The 20,431-nt window shown below is 29.2% G+C and overlaps 1 protein-coding gene and 1 long non-coding RNA gene across 3 annotated transcripts in view; both read left to right on the forward strand.

Moving 5' to 3' along the window:
- The first annotated feature begins 3,388 nt into the window (after positions 1-3,388).
- Positions 3,389-7,791, forward strand: LOC149883388 (uncharacterized). 2 transcript variants are annotated; one of them, XR_016444694.1, is made up of 3 exons: positions 3,389-3,538; positions 3,656-4,948; positions 7,578-7,682. It is a non-coding gene; the product is annotated as an uncharacterized LOC149883388 (long non-coding RNA). The 2 variants fall into 2 exon arrangements; XR_016444693.1 differs by having other exon boundaries at positions 3,393-3,538; positions 3,656-4,885; positions 7,578-7,791.
- A 1,753-nt stretch (positions 7,792-9,544) lies between these two features.
- The window catches only part of LOC145180968 (uncharacterized), a 32,429-nt gene continuing 21,542 nt past the window's right edge, over positions 9,545-20,431 (forward strand). Inside the window, exons 1-4 of the mRNA XM_090100692.1 lie at positions 9,545-9,787; positions 14,081-17,578; positions 18,013-19,182; positions 19,372-20,056. Coding sequence (XP_089956818.1) covers positions 9,676-9,787; positions 14,081-17,578; positions 18,013-19,182; positions 19,372-20,056 — 5,465 coding nt within the window. The 5' untranslated portion in view covers positions 9,545-9,675. The remainder of the gene's footprint in view (positions 9,788-14,080; positions 17,579-18,012; positions 19,183-19,371; positions 20,057-20,431) is intronic.

Genomic DNA, 20,431 nt, shown 5'->3' on the forward strand with positions numbered 1-20,431 from the left:
GAACTTTATAATAAGGGCTGAAATACCTCTTTAGGTAAGATTCCTTGAGGCAATATGCTTAGTTGTCCCCTAGATCTAAGCCTATACTTAGAAAAATGCCTACAAAAATACCTAACAAAAAGAAAAATGCTATAAAAAAAATCATAGCAATTCTTCATGCTTGTTTTTTTCAGGGTAATTACTTTGAACAGAAATTAAGTTTACAGACTGCATATGCAAACTTTAAAAAATGATACCTGTTTAGCTTTTTATGATTGATTATGATAGAGAATTTTATGCTGATTCAGAAAAATAGAAAAACATAGACCTGAAAATCAACGGAAAGTGCTCTAATTCTAGAAATCCTACTAAAAACCCTGATATTCGCCATTTTTTAAAAATTAATTACCGTATTAAATAAGCAGACCTGGTTTCCATCAGCCTTTGCATTATTACTTTAAAGTATTGAAACGAAAGTGTTATAACAAAATGAAATTAATGAAAGATTTCAAATAAAGGTTAAACGTAGAATGTGAGAATGTAGACAAACTGATGAACAATTATAATTGTATTGTACGCTGGTTTTTTTTATTAAGAAAACGGTTTAAGGGTTATACTTAATAAATTTTAAACGTGATAAAACGATTGTGAACTAAATTTCAAAAGTTCTTCTCTTAGGAAGCAAAACTGTTGAATTCTTTTTTAAAATTTATTACAAAAGTACATTACTTGCTATATAGTTTATTCTCTAATAAATCAAAAAACGGCTATTTTCACAGCCACAAAAAATTGTTCAAGATAACATATTTAAACGACTTTTTTAACGTAAAAACCATGCTATTAATGTATTGCTTTTGTAAGCTCATGGACCTATAAGAAATGGACGTGCAACTAATTGTTTTTTTTTTTGCGAACCATGCTCGCTGCGCATTGTTACAAATCTTTTGTTTTAAGCAATAGAAATTAAATTATATTAAAGTCTGTCGGATTCGTCAAAAGTTTTTGGTCTCGTCTAACCAGTCACATCAACTTCCTTTTATTTACTAAAGATAACAGCTATAGAATCAAGTTTTAAGCTTAATTTTATACAGATAGACATTCTTAATACTTTAAGAAATAATTCGGATGATGAAAAAAAATTGAGATCATTTACTTAACGTTTTTAGTACATGTATAACTAGAGATATAATAAATAATACAAAATATCAACTAGTTTTGTAGCTACCGAAAGCACAATGGTTTCATGTCCAGGGAACTACTCCATCAACTATATTGCTTCTAAAATTCTATAATATTCATAAACTTCCAGTTTATGAATATTATAGAATTTTCTTCTCTTATATTTAACAACAGAAATATATACAGTTAAGGATAAATAACTTATACATAAAATGAATGTAAATACAATAAATAAAAAAATAATTTGTCACAGTTTTATAGAATTTAGCAAGCCAATTAATGGCAAACCACAAGAATAACTAAGTATTTAATATTAATATAATAATTTTTATTTGAAAAAAAAAAAAGGTTATTATGTGCTTTTTATGACAAATGAAATAGCATATGAAATATGCAAAATGAAAACATGAAATATCTGCCCGTATTTTGCAAGATAATTATAAATTTGAATAACTTTTTAAAACGTTTTGCTTTATCAAATGAATTATAAAAAAACCATTAGAAAATGCACTTACTAAAAAAATAATGCAGAGTGGAATACATATTATAGAGCTTATAGAGTAGTCGAGGCGAAAAACGGCGACATATCGGAAAAAATACAAAAAAATACACAAAATTTTATTTAAGCTTTTTTATATTTCGCTATACTTTTTTTAGTCATTTTAAAATAATCCTTACAGTTCTATTTTATCATTGACAGACTTTGTTTACACGAAAAAAGCTCCCAAATTTACAAATGTTCATCTTAAAAAAATGATAACATCTGTTCGTGTCGACAACTAATTTCCTTTACCTTGTTGTAATTTGTTTAGTAATTTGTCAACGCGTGAAGTAGTTACTTAATCCTGAACAGTCTTATTAAACAAATGCTATAAAAGTTTAAACTAACACCACATGATATGAGTTTCTGTTTTACAACTGTGGGCAGCCATTTTAATAGATTTTTTTGTTGACGGGTGAAAATTTAGAGTTTGTCGGAAACTCGCATGGCTCGCTGATTTCTGCGGCCTCTTTAATGTAAAACAATAAGTTGTACGTCCATCTCTTATATACGTCTATGACTTCAGCATTCGAAACAAGTTGTTACTCTTTTTATTAATTTACGAGTTTAAAACTTTGTTTTAGAAAGTTTTTAAGGCAAAGAATTTTATTTGTAGAGACCAAATTTGATTAAAAAAATCCTCAGAAAACGTTGGCTTCAACAAAGTTCTTCAAAGATTTTAGTTGAAACCGAAAAATACCGTGAAAAATCTTAATGTCAAATTAACAAAGGTTGAAAGTTGAATAAAAATCCAAGTAACGTGAAATATTCCCTGATTTGTAAATAAACAACAATCATATAGACTTAAATATCTCTTTATAAATTAGCATGAAGCACCTTTGTTCAGTTTGCTTAAATGAGACTTAAAGCATTATGGGCTTAATTACCCCAATATACCCTTTATTCAAATGTAATTTTTAAATAAATAGTAAATCGGTATGATTTTACGTTTTGTGTATGTGTGTGTACATACAAGTAACGTAACGATATATGTGTGCGTGTACACGCGCGTCTGTCGTAGAGAAGAAAGATTCTACCTTCTAAAACTATGCATATTTTTCTACCTTAGGGGTAATATAATATGTGACTAAAAAAGGTAAACTTTTCTACTCTTGCAAGTAATTATTAAAGGGAAATATTATTGTGGTCCGTAGGGTAATGCAAAAAAGCCCCATAAATTGAAATTAATGAACAGCTGAAAAAAAAAATAGAGAAGGGTCTGCTTTAAAATCTTCAAGAAGTTTTGTTACATTTTCACTATTAAAACCTAGAGTTTAGTGTCCAAAAAAATAAAAAAATCACGTGAAGCTAACAAGTAACTTTTCCCAAAGACAAATATAAAAAAAATACGCCATATTAAAAATTTTTAATTTCTTTTTTGCGCACAAAAATATAGCACTGCTAAATAACTGTGCATAAAACAAACTTTTGGTTTTCTGAGGATTTTTTTAATCAAATTTGGTCTCTACAAATAAAATTCTTTGGCTTAAAAACTTTCTAAAACAAAGTTTTAAACTCGTAAATTACTAAAAAGAGTAACAAAAATGAAACTGCAAAACTGCGGTTCTATTTTTTTTTATTTTTATGTTGTTTTGTTTTTTTTTACCTCAAATCCTCAACCATTTCTGACGGATTAAGCAATGGATAGTGAATTATTTAGCAATAGAAATAAAATTATTATCGTTATAAATCTTTAAAATGTTAAAAATGCATAATTAATTTTAAGCAATGCAGGACTATTAAGAACTTTTAAAATTTACGTAACAAAACAGACTCAGTTCTTTAAACATTCTGAACCAAACAATTAATTTCCCATCTTTTGTATAAATAAAGACTGAGGTGAGTTAATGCATCTATTCTTAATTTGCATTACAATAAAATAAGTTACCTCAATTTTTATTGACAGCCACCTAGTGGAGTGATAGATAGTTTGAACGAATCTATTTTTTTTTTCAGCTCGTTCGAACTGGCAAATATGTTCGATAATTGAAATCAAACGGTTTACACTCAAACGAAATTACGCATTGAAAGCAAATTAAATGACATGCCGAAAAGAAATGTCATTGTCAAATTTATTTTGCACAGATAATTATTCTATACCTTTCTTTTTTTTTTGGTTTTTTTTTGTCAATAAAAAGCATTCTATCTTAAGCTTAGAAGCTTAAAATAAAAATTATTAGCCAAAGTTTGAAAAACTTTTGCTAGTATCAAACTTTTATTCTAAAGAAATTATGAATAAAACCTTTTTTTTTATTTGTGAAGAATTTTTTCGAAGCATCGAAGCATCAGCATGAGTGTTACATATTTGAGCGGAGCTAATAAAAATCAAAACAAAGCATAATTTTAAATCAACTCAAAAAGTTATCAATAAGCTCATCATATGTTTCATTAGAAGTTTATATTTTTGTTGCTAAACCAGCTGAAAGATCTGACTCTGAATCCAATGACAATTGATCAGATAAGCCTAATTAACCTCTATCCAATCATGTCGAATCAATCAATAACAGTGACGTAGGCGGACTTGGGCAAGTATCGGAATTGAGTGTTAGTAACAAAACTTAAAGTATTGTCTCACTCGGTGGTGCATTAAAATTTTTGAAAGCCGGGGGCTATTTTAATGCATGATGGGCTCTTTTGAGGCGTGTGAATCAGGGTTTTAACTGCGGCCTCCACGAAAAAAACTGAAGATATTGGCCAAGTGTCAAGTACTGAAAACTAAGCAAGTAAAGACTGCCTCCACTGTGCATGAGATGTATTTAACAAACATATATCATACACAGTGGAGTTTATTTGTTAGCAAGTTTGAAAGCATCTCTTTTGAAGATTAGTAAAATTCTTGGAGATTATTGAATGACAAGTTCATAAAGCATAACAGTACTGCATCTCTCAATTCAAATTGCTGAAAATTTCCTACTAAGAATTGATTGGTTTCCTCCTCAACTCCCTCATATTTAATAAATTTCAACAGACACAGATTATTGGAGCAGATATTAATTTTTGACGTGATTTTCTTTTTATCGCCTCCTGGTTGAGCTTGGGAATCAATTCGAATTGAAATATCAACTCGGTTGGAAGTATCAACTCGGTTGAGCATGTTTGGGAATCAACTAGGATTGGACTTCCGCTCAAACAAAAAAATACAACTCAGTTATTGATGATCGTGTCCAAAAAATTCAAAATACTGAGGTAAAAGAAAAATTCATTCTCACTATCCTTCAAATATTATTCAGAATGGGTTTATTAAGAATTGTGAGTCCATCGTATAATATATATATATATATATATATATATATATATATATATATATATATATATATATATATATATATATATATATATATATATATATATATATATATATATATATATATATATATATATATATATATATATATATAATGAGATGGAAGGCGTTCTTCTTCATAAATAACTACCCAAGAAATGATTCAAGTTATACGGACTACGGAATTAAATCATCAAAATGCCCACCGCAAATAAATGAAATGCGTTCTTTTGAAAAAGACCTTATAAACCTAATTAAATCTATAAAATTTTGCAAAGTAAACTGCAAGTTTCAGAATAATATGCAAAAAGACTTAAAATCCATACGTACATCGCATAAAACATTAATAAAGGCAGATAAAACATCTAATTTGTATAAGTTATCTAAAGATGAATACAACAAACTGCTAACAAATGCAGTTACTTCTGCCTACAAAAAATCGTCGCCAGAATTAAAAGATCAAATAAATAAGGATGGAAAAAACCTTTTAATCCACCATGAAGTGTATAATAATATTGAGATAAACGGATCATCCGGTTGTTTTTTCACTTTAAAAGACCATAAAGATAACTTTATTAACAACCCTTCAGTTCGCCTTTTAAATCCATCGAAAAACGAGGTAGGAAGAGTTAGCAAAGTCATTTTATCAAAAATTATCCACGAATTAAAAAGCAAACTACAGTTGAATCAATGGCAAAGCACACAATTTGTTATAGATTGGTTTAAAAACATCAAAAATAAACCCCTTGGCAAATTTCTAATTTTTGATATAAATGATTTTTACCCATCTATTAGTGAAACCACTCTTACCAATGCAATCAGTTTCGCCGAACAACATGTTGTTATAAATGATGACGATAAAAAATTAATATATCATGCAAGAAAATCTTTAATTTTTAAAAACGATGAAGCTTGGATAAAGAAAAGAGGCGGATTATTTGATGTCACAATGGGTGCATTTGATGGAGCTGAAGTTTGCGAACTAGTTGGTATCTTTATATTGTTTCAGCTTTCTCAACATTACGATAAAAATAATTTTGGCTTGTATCGTGATGACGGACTCGCTATTTTTGAAAACAAAAGCGGCCAACAAATGGAGAAAATTAAAAAGCATTTTACGCATATTTTTAAAGATAACAACCTAAATATCTCCATTCAATCGAACATTAAAATTGTCAATTATCTGGATGTAACATTGAACCTGATCGACAGTTCTTATCAACCATATTGTAAACCTAATAACCAACTTTCGTATGTTCATTCTGATTCAAACCATCCACCTAATATAATAAAAGAAATCCCTCGCACTATTGAGTCAAGATTATCAGCTATGGCAATAAATGAAACTGTGTTCAATAACTCTATTCTTCCTTATGAAGAGGCTTTACGGAAATCAGGTTACAATTCAAAACTCACCTACCAACCACAAATAGACAAGCATCAAAGTAAACATCGCAAACGTAAAATTATATGGTATAACCCCCCGTATAACAAAAATGTTGAAACTAATATTGGAAAGCGCTTCTTAGCTTTAATTGACAAACACTTTCCAATAGGACACAGGCTTCATAAAATTTTTAATCGAAACTATATTAAAGTTAGTTATAGTTGCATGCCCAATATCAATTCTTTAATAAATGCACATAATAACAAAATTCTTCAAAGCGATAAATATAAAACAACAAAAGAATGCAACTGCATAGACAAAAAAAATTGTCCGTTAAACAACCAATGCCTTTCTAGCAATGTCGTATACCAAGCCACTGTAAGTTCTGGAGATCCTCAATTCAAAGACAAAGTTTATTTCGGTATAAGTGAAACTACGTTTAAACTTAGATATGCCAACCATCTTAAATCTTTCAACGCACTAAAATATAAAAATGACACCGAACTTTCCAAAGAAATATGGATGCTAAAATCTAAAAATCTGAAACCGGTGATTACATGGAAGATTGTAGCACAATGCAAACCCTACAATCAAGCAGCAAAAGTTTGTAACCTTTGTCTCCGCGAAAAATTTCATATACTATCATACAAAGGAGAAAACTTACTTAACAAAAGATATGAAATAGTATCAAAGTGCCGGCATGCAAAGAAATTTTTGCTATCCTTATTCGACACCAGGGACTAAAACCTTTGACGTCTTTTTGTTTTGTTTCGGTTTAGTAACGTCAGAACTCGTTCTACCGTGATTTTAATTTGTAATTTTTAAACGGCTTTTAAGTAACGATATACACTATGGCTGATGATTGCCGTAAGGCATGAAACTCAGAGTTCCATAAAAAGGTGTTTTTATTCATTTTATACAAATAAATAAATATATATATATATATATATATATATATATATATATATATATATATATATATATATATATATATATATATATATATATATATATATATATATATATATATAGTATGTATGTATGTATGTATGTATGTATGTATGTATGTATGTATGTATGTATGTATGTATGTATGTATGTATGTATGTATGTATGTATGTATGTATGTATGTATGTATGTATGTATGTATGTATGTATGTATGTATTTTTGAAATCAAATCAGCGAAATATTTCTTCTTCATTGCAGGTGTAATTGATTGCAGAATGATTCTTAACCAGACGATGGCAGGAATACCGTACATTTTTTACCAATTTCTAAGCTTCGTTCGGTAAGTACGAATTTCAAATGACGGCTGTGAGACTGCAGAATATTTGATTCTTTTAGATGAACTTTTCAAAATTTACGAGAGAAAAAAAAAGTTTGCAACGATTTCTCAAACAAAAATACAACTGGGAAGAAAGATCTCAATAAAACCTAATTTAATTTCTCAAACGTAAACATCGCGTTGATTGAAATTTTGACTGGTAGTATACTTTGAAAGAAAAAATCCTTTTGAGCTTGGAAGGAGCAATTGTATTTTCTTGCAATATGGAAGTCGATTTAAATACTTTTATGAGAAATTTCATTATTGATAATAATAGATTTAACATTTGACATTTAAGTTAAAAATATATCAGAATTTAAAAATTTTGATATAGAGTTTAATTGACTCAAAACATACTGGATTTCCATAATATTTGCATGCCTTATGATGAACTTGGTTAAAGGAGAACAAGTTTTCTTCCAAAAAAACTTGACAGAGCTGACACCGAATCTTTACAAGGAAATGGAACGCATTTGATTAACTTGGAATCATCTTCTTTTTTTTTTTATTTCTTTATTTCTTTCTTTATTTTCATAAACTTATTTCATATTGTTTTGCAAAATATTTTCCCAAATGCTCTGATGTCAATTAGAGTATTTCTTTCTTTATCTTTTATTGTCTCCAAAGCAGAGCGCTTGTAATCACTTAAAGAATAAAAAGTTATTTAGTATATAAAACGACTTAAAAACCTTGAATTTTAAATTATATATATAATTTTAATACACTTTATATTCAATTTTAAAGTAGCATTAGCAACTATATCCTTGAAAAATTTTAAAAAAATAAAAATTTTACAAGTTTTTTATTTGCAGCCTCTTGTAAAAAATGAGTTAAAAAGAATCTCTATATGATCATTCTCAAATCCTTTTATAACTTCGTTGTGTAAACGTAACTTTATCTTCATTGTGAAAATATTGAAAGCATCGAAATCCTCTCGTTTTAAAACGAAATTCTTGTGTTAAACTTTCATCAATAACTTTTTACTTTGTCGAGTAAAAATTTTGAATAAACAGCATATCAAAATATATTGCAGCATATTGTTGTTTCAATTGTATTTTGTCGAGTAAAGGGCAAAATACTATTTAATCTTGTTCCCAGACCCCTACGTAAGACTGACAGTATTTGTTAGTTGATCCTAGTAACAAGCATGGTTTGGATTAAGTTCATAAACTTAAAACCAAAGATTAATTATGCTAAACTCTCATAGATTAAGAAAAAGATTATAAAATCAATTTTTTTAAAAAAAAAAAAAAGCTGTAAAAAAAAAAAGACGCACCATTGAATTAAAAACTTTCATACCCTTTGATTTTCATTTTTTTTTTTGGGGGAAAAAAGTCTTGTTTTCTCAATAAAGAGGTTGATTTCAAGACTAGATCGTTTTCTTTCCTCGTTAACTAAATGTCAACAACCGAAATATATCAAAAATCAATTTTTGAAGTTCTTACTTCAAAATAATATTTTGAAACCTATTTGTTTTTTAGGATGTACTTTTTTTGTTGATTGTTCGAAACCAAATAAACAAAAAAAAAAAAGAAAACAACGAAAATTAATAAAAGAAATTAGATAAGCAAACGCGAATAAAAACGTTTTGTGATTTCTTAAAAACTAAATGAATATTTTCGTTGAGTTTAATTTGTCAGCAAAAAGATCACTCGACATTTTTCTAGGGAATTCCATCAAACAAGGAATGACTAAGCTTGTTACTATGTCAATCATCAGTTTGTTCAAGAAACTCCATAGCTACATCATGTATATTGCTATAGATGGATTACGGAATGATTGTATTTTATAAAAAAAGGATTTTAAATCACTAATACCTTTTGAATCAGCATTTGAAATATAAAATACAATAAAGTTATGACAATAGGAATTCTCCAATATGCATAGACATTTGAGTTTTCTGTGATAGATGAGTCATTCTAAAACGATAACTTACAGTTCTTAGTAAAGTGAAAAAAGACATTTTAGTTGATACTTTTTATGAGAAAAGTCTCAAAAATCCATGGTTCTGGTTTCATGGTTCAGTTTTCTGGCGACATGAAGTGGGCCTTTTTAGCAATACTTCTGTTTAACTTTGTGAGCGAAAGCATTAGTAAGTGAAATTTTTACTTTTTTTTTTTACTTTTTTCAAATAAATATAATTCAATATCGAAAGATGGATAATTAGACATCTTCCATCACATCAGAATCTACCGCATGAGTTTAAAAGTCTATCAGCTAGGGGTAAGAGCTTGATAACTTTTATTGCTTGTTGTGTAGATAAATATTACTCTATACGATACAGAGCTCTGTTTCACTCATAGTCTTAAAACAAAGGGGAAGTTACCTTGGCTGTTATCTAAGCTGAAAGAGCTGATATAAAAATGATAAAACGTAGAAAAAAATTATAGTTGTTGTTGTTGCTGAGCAATCTGTTAAAATGACCAATCAACACGTGCAAACACTAAGTCAATTTACTTTCATACCCAGCAGCAAAGACTCATTTGGAAATAATTACACGCAATGCAATTGATTTTATTATCAATCTCGTCACCAGGGAAAACCGTAGTTTCAACCTTTATTTGTAACTTGTTTGCGTTTCTTTAAAGTCAAATAGAACGTAAAAATGTACAAAATAAAGATTTTAAGACAAAAGCTTACAGTTTTGAAAATTTATAACGTAGGCGGCAAGGCCACGGTATTATTAAAAGAAAATATTCATACAAAAAAAGTGAAGTTTTTCACACCGCTTCATTTTTTACTTAAATTATGCAACATAATTTCCCTTAAGTTGTGTAGATTTAAAATGGATTCTAAAATTTAATTTAATGTTGAGGCCGTTTTAGTTTTTGATCCAAACACATCCATGGAGACACTACAAAGAAGCTAACTGAAACACTCCATGTGTGTTCATCTCTAAGACTTCAATCAACTCTAAAAGGTTTAGTGAATTAAAAAACGAGACATACCCAACTAGTTTTAAAGTTTTAACCACTCATCTCAAAATAACAACTGGATAGCGTGAAAATAACAACTGGATAGCATGTTCTAGGGTTTTGCATTAAAAAATTTATACCTTAACTTTGACCATAACAAAATGGCGGTTGTAAAAAATTATACGATCCATAATTTTAAATGGCTTCAAAAAATAGATAAACGTTTGCAGGAAATTATTTAAATTATTCTAAGAAAAATCTCCCAATAAAATATACTCCTTATTTAAACTCTGAGTAACAAAATAGTTAGCTTAGTAGAGACTTAATAAGTGCATTTTACTTTTTCTTTCTTTCTTTCTTTTTTTTCTTTTTTTTTCTTTTTTTTCTTTTTTTTTTTTTAAAGAAATTAAGAAGTTAAAGTTTTAATAATTTTTTTTTTTACCAACTTCAGTTCTCCACAAGAATATCACTTTTTTTTTTTTTACCAACTTCAGTTCTCCACAAGAATATCACTTTTTTTTTTTTTACCAACTTCAGTTCTCCACAAGAATATCACTTTTTTTTTTACCAACTTCAGTTCTCCACAAGAATATCACTTTTTTTTTTGTTACTTAAATACAGAGTTACTTAAAAACATTTTTTATTTACGATTTATTAGAGATTTTTTCAATTTCCATAGCCTTTGTCTAACTTATCCACCATCTTGATAAACTGATCTCAAAAAAAACTTTCCGAATATGCTAACCGGGGGGGGGGTCAATGTTACAAAACTTACGCCTTCATCGCACAAGGTGCATTGCGTAAGGTTTTTTTAGACGCAATTTTTCAGTCCAACACTACAAAAACTGAACCAAAACTATTAAGTTCCCCATTGCTTGATTTAAATTGGGGGAGGGAGGTTTTACTAATCATACTTGTGATTAAATGAAAAAAAATTGTTTTGAAATGTTTAGAAGTGTAAAGCCCCAGGGTACATATGTACCAAACTTTCGCAACTTTTGCGCAGCTCTACTAAGGTTACGGAAATCGTAAGTTCATATCACTATTTGGTATTCACCAATGTTTCGCAGCATTTCCGTAAAGTTAGGGTTGCGCATAAGTTGCGCTGAACTCAAGCAAAAACTTACGCAAAATTTTTCAAAAGTTTTTTGAAACGCAAATGTGCAAGTTTTGGTGAATACGACTTTTACAGTTTTGAACTTTCGCCAAACTTACGCAAAAAAAAAAGCTTGGTGATTACGCACCCTGGTCCTTATCAACCAATCAGACATCAGAAAATTAACTTAAAGAGAAAAAATAATGAGAATTTACCGTCGAAGGAACAGCTTAAAAATGAAAAGCTACGAAGCATGGCCTTCTCCTATGATAACTATAGTTATTCTGTATTTATTTTAAAAGGCCATGCTACGAAGCTATAAAAAAAGAAAGCTACAAAGTGCCGAAGCTGCCCAGTACTTTATACTTAACATTTCTGACAAAGATAAGAAAGTGCGTATGAAAATTATAAAATTTTCAGTAAGGCTCTTCAGAGCTTTCAGATATATTTATCATCGCCAGACTCTTCAAAGCTCCCTGATTTTCTTTTTAATGTAAGATTTTACAAAAAAAGAATGTTAACAAAGGCGCGGCCATGAAAATTACAAATTCTAAATTGAGACTTAACCTGATAAAAAATTATGATCAATAAAAATGCCTGATACCCTATGCCTGATAATGCCCTGTTCAAACATGATCAAACAAAGTTACGTCACTGATGAACGTCATTGGGAATGATAGGACCTACACCACTGATCTCTATAATTATTATAGAGATCAGTGACTTACACTGTTATAAAAGTTACTAGTGCCAAATTTTTCATAACAAAAACGTATCATTATAAATATAATCATGCTTTCTTTAAACGCAATCTGGAATATTTACAATTAAAAGTAAACTATCTCCTAAAACTTTTTCTTTGAATTCTGTTAAATAACATGAAACTCAAATCAAAAACTAGAAAATCTCCACCAAACAAACGTCTTGCTATTTACCTTCATATCAAGATAGCTTTGTCATCTTTGACATCTATATTGTCCACTTTCATTATTTATCAAAACCTCTTGTGACCCTACTTGAGAAGTGGTTCTGCTTTAGAGTAACCAACAGGTTTGCACACAGTTCAATACAATTTAACTCTAGCTATAAATGAACAACCTTTAAGGATTTTTAGTTCTAAAACTCCTATGTGCCTAAAATATTTGTACTAGTTGCCACAGTACTCTTGATAAAAACTGGGTGTTTTCTTTACATGTAATATCCCTTAAGTGATATGAAAATGTTTAAATATGGACTTAAGTATATAGTTATGGAGTAGAATTCCTGTTATGGCACTTTTATAAGAGTATATTAATATTAAATGTAATTGAGTTGAATTATTACGTTTATAAAATAGGTATAAATGAAATCAACAAAAGTTTTAAAAATATGCATGTTTTATAATTGTAAAAAATACCAAATACTTGTCATAAATTCAATATTTTTGTCACAACATACATAGTTTTATACTTGTCACAACATACAAAGCTTTATACTTGCATTAAGTTTCTTTCAAGAATTCAAGGTAAAAAGATGTATAACTTATAAATGGTATTAACACATAATAGCCACCCACAAGATAGTTAGGCTCTTTTCCCTTATCTTTTAACTATCTTTTCTGTTGTGTTGTTATTTCTACATACTTTCTTTTCTGTTGTGTTGTTATTTCTATGTACTTTCTTTTCTTTTATGTTGTTATTTCTATGTACTTTCTAAACATTTCACTAAACATTTTCTTTCCACAGTTAGTTTTCAAAAACTTCTACATCTTCATCTTGAATATCAATAACTTTATTTATCTTCAAAATACTAGGAATGTCCATTCCATAAGAACTTCAGATTTTTTTTATAGGATAATAGATTACTGAGCTTTTGTAACTATTCCAATGTATGATGATATAGATTGTAGTGCCTTGAAGCAATTTTGGTTGCAATTTTATGGTCACATCAACATTTTTAATTATTTTTATTGTATGTAATTACTATTAAATGAGCAAGGGATATGTGTGAAGGTAGAAAGTATTGATTGGGAATTGGAAACTGTGCTTCTTAGCTATCAATATCTCAATAATCAATTTTTGCAAAATAATTTATTTTGATAATTTATTATAATATACTAAATAAATAAATGAATCTTTTGCATTTAACAAATAAATTAAAGAAAATGAGAGTTTATTCTTGTTTTATATTTTTTCCTCTTGAGAAACTTTCAAGATCTTATTAAGATCACAAATTAACCTTAAGTTTAATTTGTGTCCTCCATAAAATTAAAGGGCAACTAAAAATTATGTTCTTTCTGTTCTATCCTTAAGGTTTAATTTATATTGTTATTTTAAGAATATTTTTTTGAAATGATTCATGCTAATAATACAATAACATGTTTTAATATTTTCAGGTATCAGTTTCATTAAAGACAGTGCTTCATTTAATGTTTTTGAGGATGTGCCTATAAACTTCAATGTGGGACAAGTTGCATACAATAATGACACAAGTACACCAGCTTTTGAAATCATTGGTGATGATGGATCATTTTCTCTTGTTATAGAAACAAATGTAATAAATATTGTTGTCAATAAAACCTTAGATGCTGATTCTGGTTATACTCAACATGTTTTTATGATTAAAGATGCCACATCTGGAAAAGGAATAAATGTGGTTATTAATATTCTTAATGTTAATGACAATGCACCAACATTTTCTAGGCAGTTTACATATTTTTTTATTACTGAGCCAATGTTCAATGGAATGGTTGTTGGCCAAGTTAGTGCAGTTGACTTAGATCAAGATAAGATAACTTATTCTTTTAATGAGAGTGCATCTGCTGATGACTCTGCAAAATTTTTTATCCAAAAAAATACTGGGATAATCACCCCCAGAAATCTGCCAGGAGATTCTGTTATTGATGCAGAAAAGTCAAAGTCACACAAACTTTATGTTTTAGCAACAGATCCATATCAATTGACTGGATCAATTGAGGTAAGAATTTTAGTATTCGACATAAATGATAACACAAACAAATTTTCACAATTGCGATATTCTTTTGCAATAAACGAAAATGCAGAAATTGGGACTGTTGTAGGAACAGTTAACTCTACAGATAAGGATGTTGATAGACAGAATTCAGCTCTCTCATATTACATTCTTTCAGATGTTTATAGTGACATTTTCACCATTGATTCCTTCAACGGGACAATCAAAGTTATAGGCAAAATTGATTTTGAAATTCAACAGCAATACAACTTGCCTGTTTGTGCAATGGATGCACAGACTTTATTTGCAGATTCTCGCATAAATTGTACTTTTGTTCAAATTAATGTTACAAATTTAAATGACAATTCTCCAACAATTTCACCAGTCAACTCTTTTTTAACATTATCAGAAAAACAAGTTCCCTTTTTTATCTATCAGTTTTTTGGGACTGATGCTGATGGTTCAAAACCAACTTTTGAATTTAATAACTCATTAACATCTCCAATTGTCAGGAATCTATTTAAACTAGATTCAGTTACTGGAGTATTGAGGCTAAATGGAACAATGTATGATTATGATGATCCAGATAAAGTGAATCGACCTTATGTTATTTATGTACAAGTTAAGGATTCTGAAGCACCATATCAATATGGTGGTACATCAAGATTATTTATAGGCATTAAAGACACTAATGACAACTCACCAGTATTTGTAAACACAAGCTATACTTTTGTAGTGAATGAGAACTCAATCAGTGGTACTTTTATTGGTATTGTTAGTGCAATAGACTTAGATAAAACAGCCTTGCCGCTTTTTTATTTTGAATTAAACAACAAATATTCTGAAGTTATTAATGTTGATCAAGGAAATGGAACATTAACTGTTGTTGGGTTACTTGATCGGGAAACCCGTGCTTACTATTATTTGACTATATGTGCTTCTGATCAAGAATTGGATTTTACTCAGACTATTCCTTCCAATGAACAGCGAGTTGGGTGTTCTTTTGTAACCATCATCATAAATGATACAAATGACAATTTACCATACTTTGAAAACCTGCCGTCAAGGATAAGAATTTCTGAAAAATCCCCTGCAGGGCTATCAGTGTTTCAGTTTTTTCCAAAAGACAAAGATGATAACTCAGCTAATCAATTGCAATGCATTCTAAATACAACCCTCACTACTAATAGTGATGCTAGAAGGTTTGCATTAGATATTAATACTTGTGTGCTCACTGTAAGTCCTGTGGGTCTACTTGATTATGAGGAAAAAACTGAGTTTCATATATATGTTAACCCATATGATGGTGCTAGTGGAACTGTAAGTGATTTTGTTATTGAACTAATTGATACAAATGATAACTCTCCAAAATTTTCAAATCCTGTCTACAATTTCAAGATTATTGAAAATGCTGCAATTAACACTTCATGTGGGACTGTTCAAGCCATTGACAATGATGGCACTGCATCAAATAATCAAGTGATATATTTTATTCTTAACAATCAGAATGTATTTGGAATAGACAGTTTGGGAACTATTTATGTTAATGGATTAGTTGACTATGAGGTTTCTAAGTACTATAACTTAACTGTTTGTGCATCAGATAATGCTACTGATTTTAAACAAGCTAACCCATTAAGTGAGTCAAGAATTGGGTGTGCTATTGTAAATATTGAGGTGATTAATTTAAATGACAATAAGCCTGTTTTTAATCCACAACAATATTCAGTAACAATCGATGAAAAAGTTTTAATAGGAACTACAATTGTTAAACTAACAGCTTCTGATGCAGATGGTGATACTGTGAAATTTGTATACAGAAGTGAAAAAATGCTCAATTCAACTAGAAGCAAGTTTAACTTAAGTGAGACTGGTGAAATAACGGTAGCTGGCATTATTGATTATGAAGAAATTCCTCGCACACTTGTTCTTTTTGTGTATGCTGTTGATAATGCTGATAACCAAGTATTAACTACTAACCCTTTTACTATAGTTGCTATAAGAATATCTGATGTAAATGATAACTCTCCAATGTTTTCAACTATTTATTACTTCAGTGTTAATGAGCATGCTGCGCCTGGAACATTCATTGGAAGAGTTCAGGCTAATGATCCTGATATTATGAATCTAACATACTATATTTTGAACAATCAGAATTCAGACTTGTTTGAATTAAATATGATATCTGGAGATATCAAAGTTTCAAGTAATGCTAAAATCTCTTACAATGAACTTGGCTATACAATTACAGTATGTGCCACAGACAATTACATAGATCTGCAGGAGTTAAGCCCAATGAATGAAATGCGTACTTCATGTACCTTAGTCACTATTACAGTTGTAAATATGTTTGACCTCTTACCAAAGTTTATTGGTAGCAATTATAGTATTCAAGTTTTAGATTCAACTCCAAATGGTAAAAAGATTTTTCAGTTTTTTGCTAACAAAGAAGACAGCTCCAGCATCTCATTTGCATTCAATGTATCCAAAACAAATCAAGAAGCTATGAATCTTTTTGCATTAGAATCAGACACTGGTATTTTGTTTGTCAATGATTTTCTGACTGTGGCTAAGCAGGAATCCTATGTCCTTTATATCATTGTAAGAGACAATTTTACATTTAAGTCAGGCGATGAGGCTGTGCTTACTATAAAAATTGTAAAGGATCATGATGACTTCCCACTATACAGCAATGTACCTTTCACCTTTAAATTCAAGGAAAATGAAAGTATTGGTTATGTCCTTGGGAGTGTGTATCCAACAGGATCAATAGCAACCAGTTTAGTTTTTAAAATTCTTCAGAGTCAGTATGGTGATTATTTTGCAGTTGATAATTCTGGATATTTAACTCTAGCAAAAACAGTTGACTATGAGGCAGGCATAGTATTCTTTACAATTACAGTTTGTGCTACAAGTTCTGCAGGTAATTAATAGTCTTTTTGTAGATTAATTGCTAGTTTTATTAAGGAATAACAGGTAATTACTAGTTTGATTTTTTTGTTGAGTTTTCTTATTTAGAAAAAATCTAAAAGCATTTTATTTTATTTTAGAATGCAGTATCTTAGAATATCTAAGACACTTCATTTTTAAATAAATCAACATTTAGAAATTTGAAAATGGCTTTTTTAAAAATTTTTACAAAAACCTTTTTTTTTTTTTTTTTTTTATATTTTTTAGAGTAATTCTCTTACTCTAAAACAAAAAAATTGAAAAACAATTTTCAAATTGAAATGATAAAACAACTGGTACTTATCAGAATTTACATTTCATGGCTTCTATTAAACATTTCTAATCTTTTTACAATAACAAGCTGTTATAAGTTTTTTTTTCAAATTTGCTAAAAATTTTTATTTACAGCTGCATACATGAAGGATTGCGCAGCTGTTGAGATTAGCGTTGAAAATGTTGCAGACAGTTCACCATCTTTTACTTCTCAGTCTGGAATAATCTCAATATATGAAAAGGTTATTATTGGAACACCAGTTTACCAGTTAACTGCTAGATATTCAGATGGGATTGTTGGATACAAGATTGTTAATAATGTTGATGCATTTCAAGTTGACCTTCTAACTGGAAGTGTTACTTTGGTAAAAGATTTGAACTCCATGTTAGTGCAAAAATATGATCTACGCTTTTCCGCATTTGATATTAACAGCACTAGCATTAAAACTGATGAATTTAATTTAACAGTGTTTGTTTTTAATAACAGTTCTCCAGGTTTTAAAAATCCCTTGTATGAATTTCAAATACCAGAAAATCTAGATATAGGGACAGTTGTAGGTAACATCACTGCGTTGATAAATAACAAAAAGCAGTTAACTTACTTCAGTTTAAATAACCAGTTTAGCAATTTGTTTGCAATAAAAAATGTTAATGGATCAGGACAAATAACAGTTGCAGGAAGTATTGATAGAGAAGTTTCTGATAAATATTTGTTCACTGTTTGTGTCGCTGATGACAAAGGAAGCTTACAAGGCTGTGCTCAAGTGTCAATTACTGTGACTGATGTAAATGACAATAGTCCTAAGTTTTCATATTTAACTTACACGCTTACTATTACAGAGAAAGTGCCAAGAAATTTTGTGCTCTTTAAATTTAGTGCTCAAGATAATGATATAGGTAAAAACGGTCTTGTTACATATTCCATTGACTCTATTTACCCTGGAGTGTTTTACATTAACAGTACCAATGGAGAGCTGCAACTTATTGGTCAATTTGATTATGAGAGGCAAAGATATTATAAAATTTCTATTATTGCATCAGACTCAGGATCACCACCAAGTATAGGGAATTGTAATTTTGAAATTAATGTGCTGGATGTAAATGATAATTCACCTATTTTTACTCAAAATGGAAGTTATTCAAAGTCTATTGATGAAAATCTCCCATTAAACTCTGTGGTATTAACAGTTCATGCAAATGATGCAGATTTTGATTTTGCAAACCGACAAATAATATATTCAATGTTTGGTGATGCTGAGGGCTTTTTTGGTGTTGATTCCTCAAGTGGAGACATATCCCTCAAAAGTATGTATTTCCTTTAAATATACTTTTTTAAATTTTAAAAGCTCAATACATTTCTTCATTTTAATTTTATGATTATCAAGGTATTCTGTATCTAGAAAATTGTTTTTTAAAAATCTTCTTATCTAATAAAAGTTTGTTTAAATTTAATGTTTCATTTATTGATACTTATTTGTTGCCATCTATTTGTAGGAAGTCTTGATGTTGATTTTTCCAGTAGTATATACTACCTCACTGTTGTGGCAAATGACCAAGCTGTTGATTATACACAAGACAACCCTAAAGCAGAAGCTCGGATTGGAGTTGCTGTTGTAACAGTATATGTTAATGATGTCAATGATAATTATCCAGTATTTGAAAAAGATAGTTATGAAATTCATGTTTCAGAAAAAGTTCCTGTGGGTCGTGAGTTATTTCAATTTAGAGCTAGTGATGCAGATAAATCTACCATTTTCCACACTCTTTCATACATTCCTGTTCAAATAGATACAGATTATTTAATGCTAAATGAATCTACAGGAGTTTTATCTGTTAAAAAAGCATTTGATTATGAACAGCAACAAGTCTTCACAGTTATTGTAAAAGCTCGTGATGGTGGTCAGCTTGAGTCTAAAAGTGAAAAACTGGTTATTTATGTTGATGATGTTAATGATAATTCTCCTCATTTTAATCAAACATCTTACACTGTTTTCATTCCTGAAAATACTACAGTCGGGACAAAAATTTATGTAGTAAGTGCAAGTGATGCAGACGGCACTCTTGTAAACAAAAATATTATATACTCAATAGTTGATGCAGAGAATTCTGGAATTTTTGAAATAAATGAAATTGGTGAAATAAGACTCAAGCAACCAGTTGATAGGGAACAAAGAGAAAGGTACTTTGTTGCTTTGATTTTTTCAGTAATTATTAGCAGAACATCTTTTTTATAAAGAAAGAACTCTTGCCTGAACACTCTCTGTGTCTGTTAAAGCTTTTTTTTTTTTTTTTTTTTTTACTAGGGCTTTTTTTCCTAAACTGAAAATTTAAAAATTAAAAAAAAGATTTTTTTTATTTACATCAATTAAAGGTTTAATAAAAAATATTCAAAACTTTAAATTTTTTTATTGTAAGAAGTTCAATAACACCTGCAATTGCATCAACCGTATTTTTTTTTTTTTTTAGAGTACAATGATTTTCAATGTAACAAAAATGCGGTTTTTCATTATAAAATAAATTTTGAAGTTTCAATTTGAAATGTTTTAAAGTTTAA

The sequence above is a fragment of the Hydra viridissima genome, unplaced genomic scaffold (genome assembly GCF_058129835.1).
Source record: "Hydra viridissima isolate aposymbiotic clone 2 unplaced genomic scaffold, HvirCarnegie_v1 scaffold_10, whole genome shotgun sequence".
Taxonomy (NCBI): Eukaryota; Metazoa; Cnidaria; class Hydrozoa; order Anthoathecata; family Hydridae; genus Hydra; species Hydra viridissima.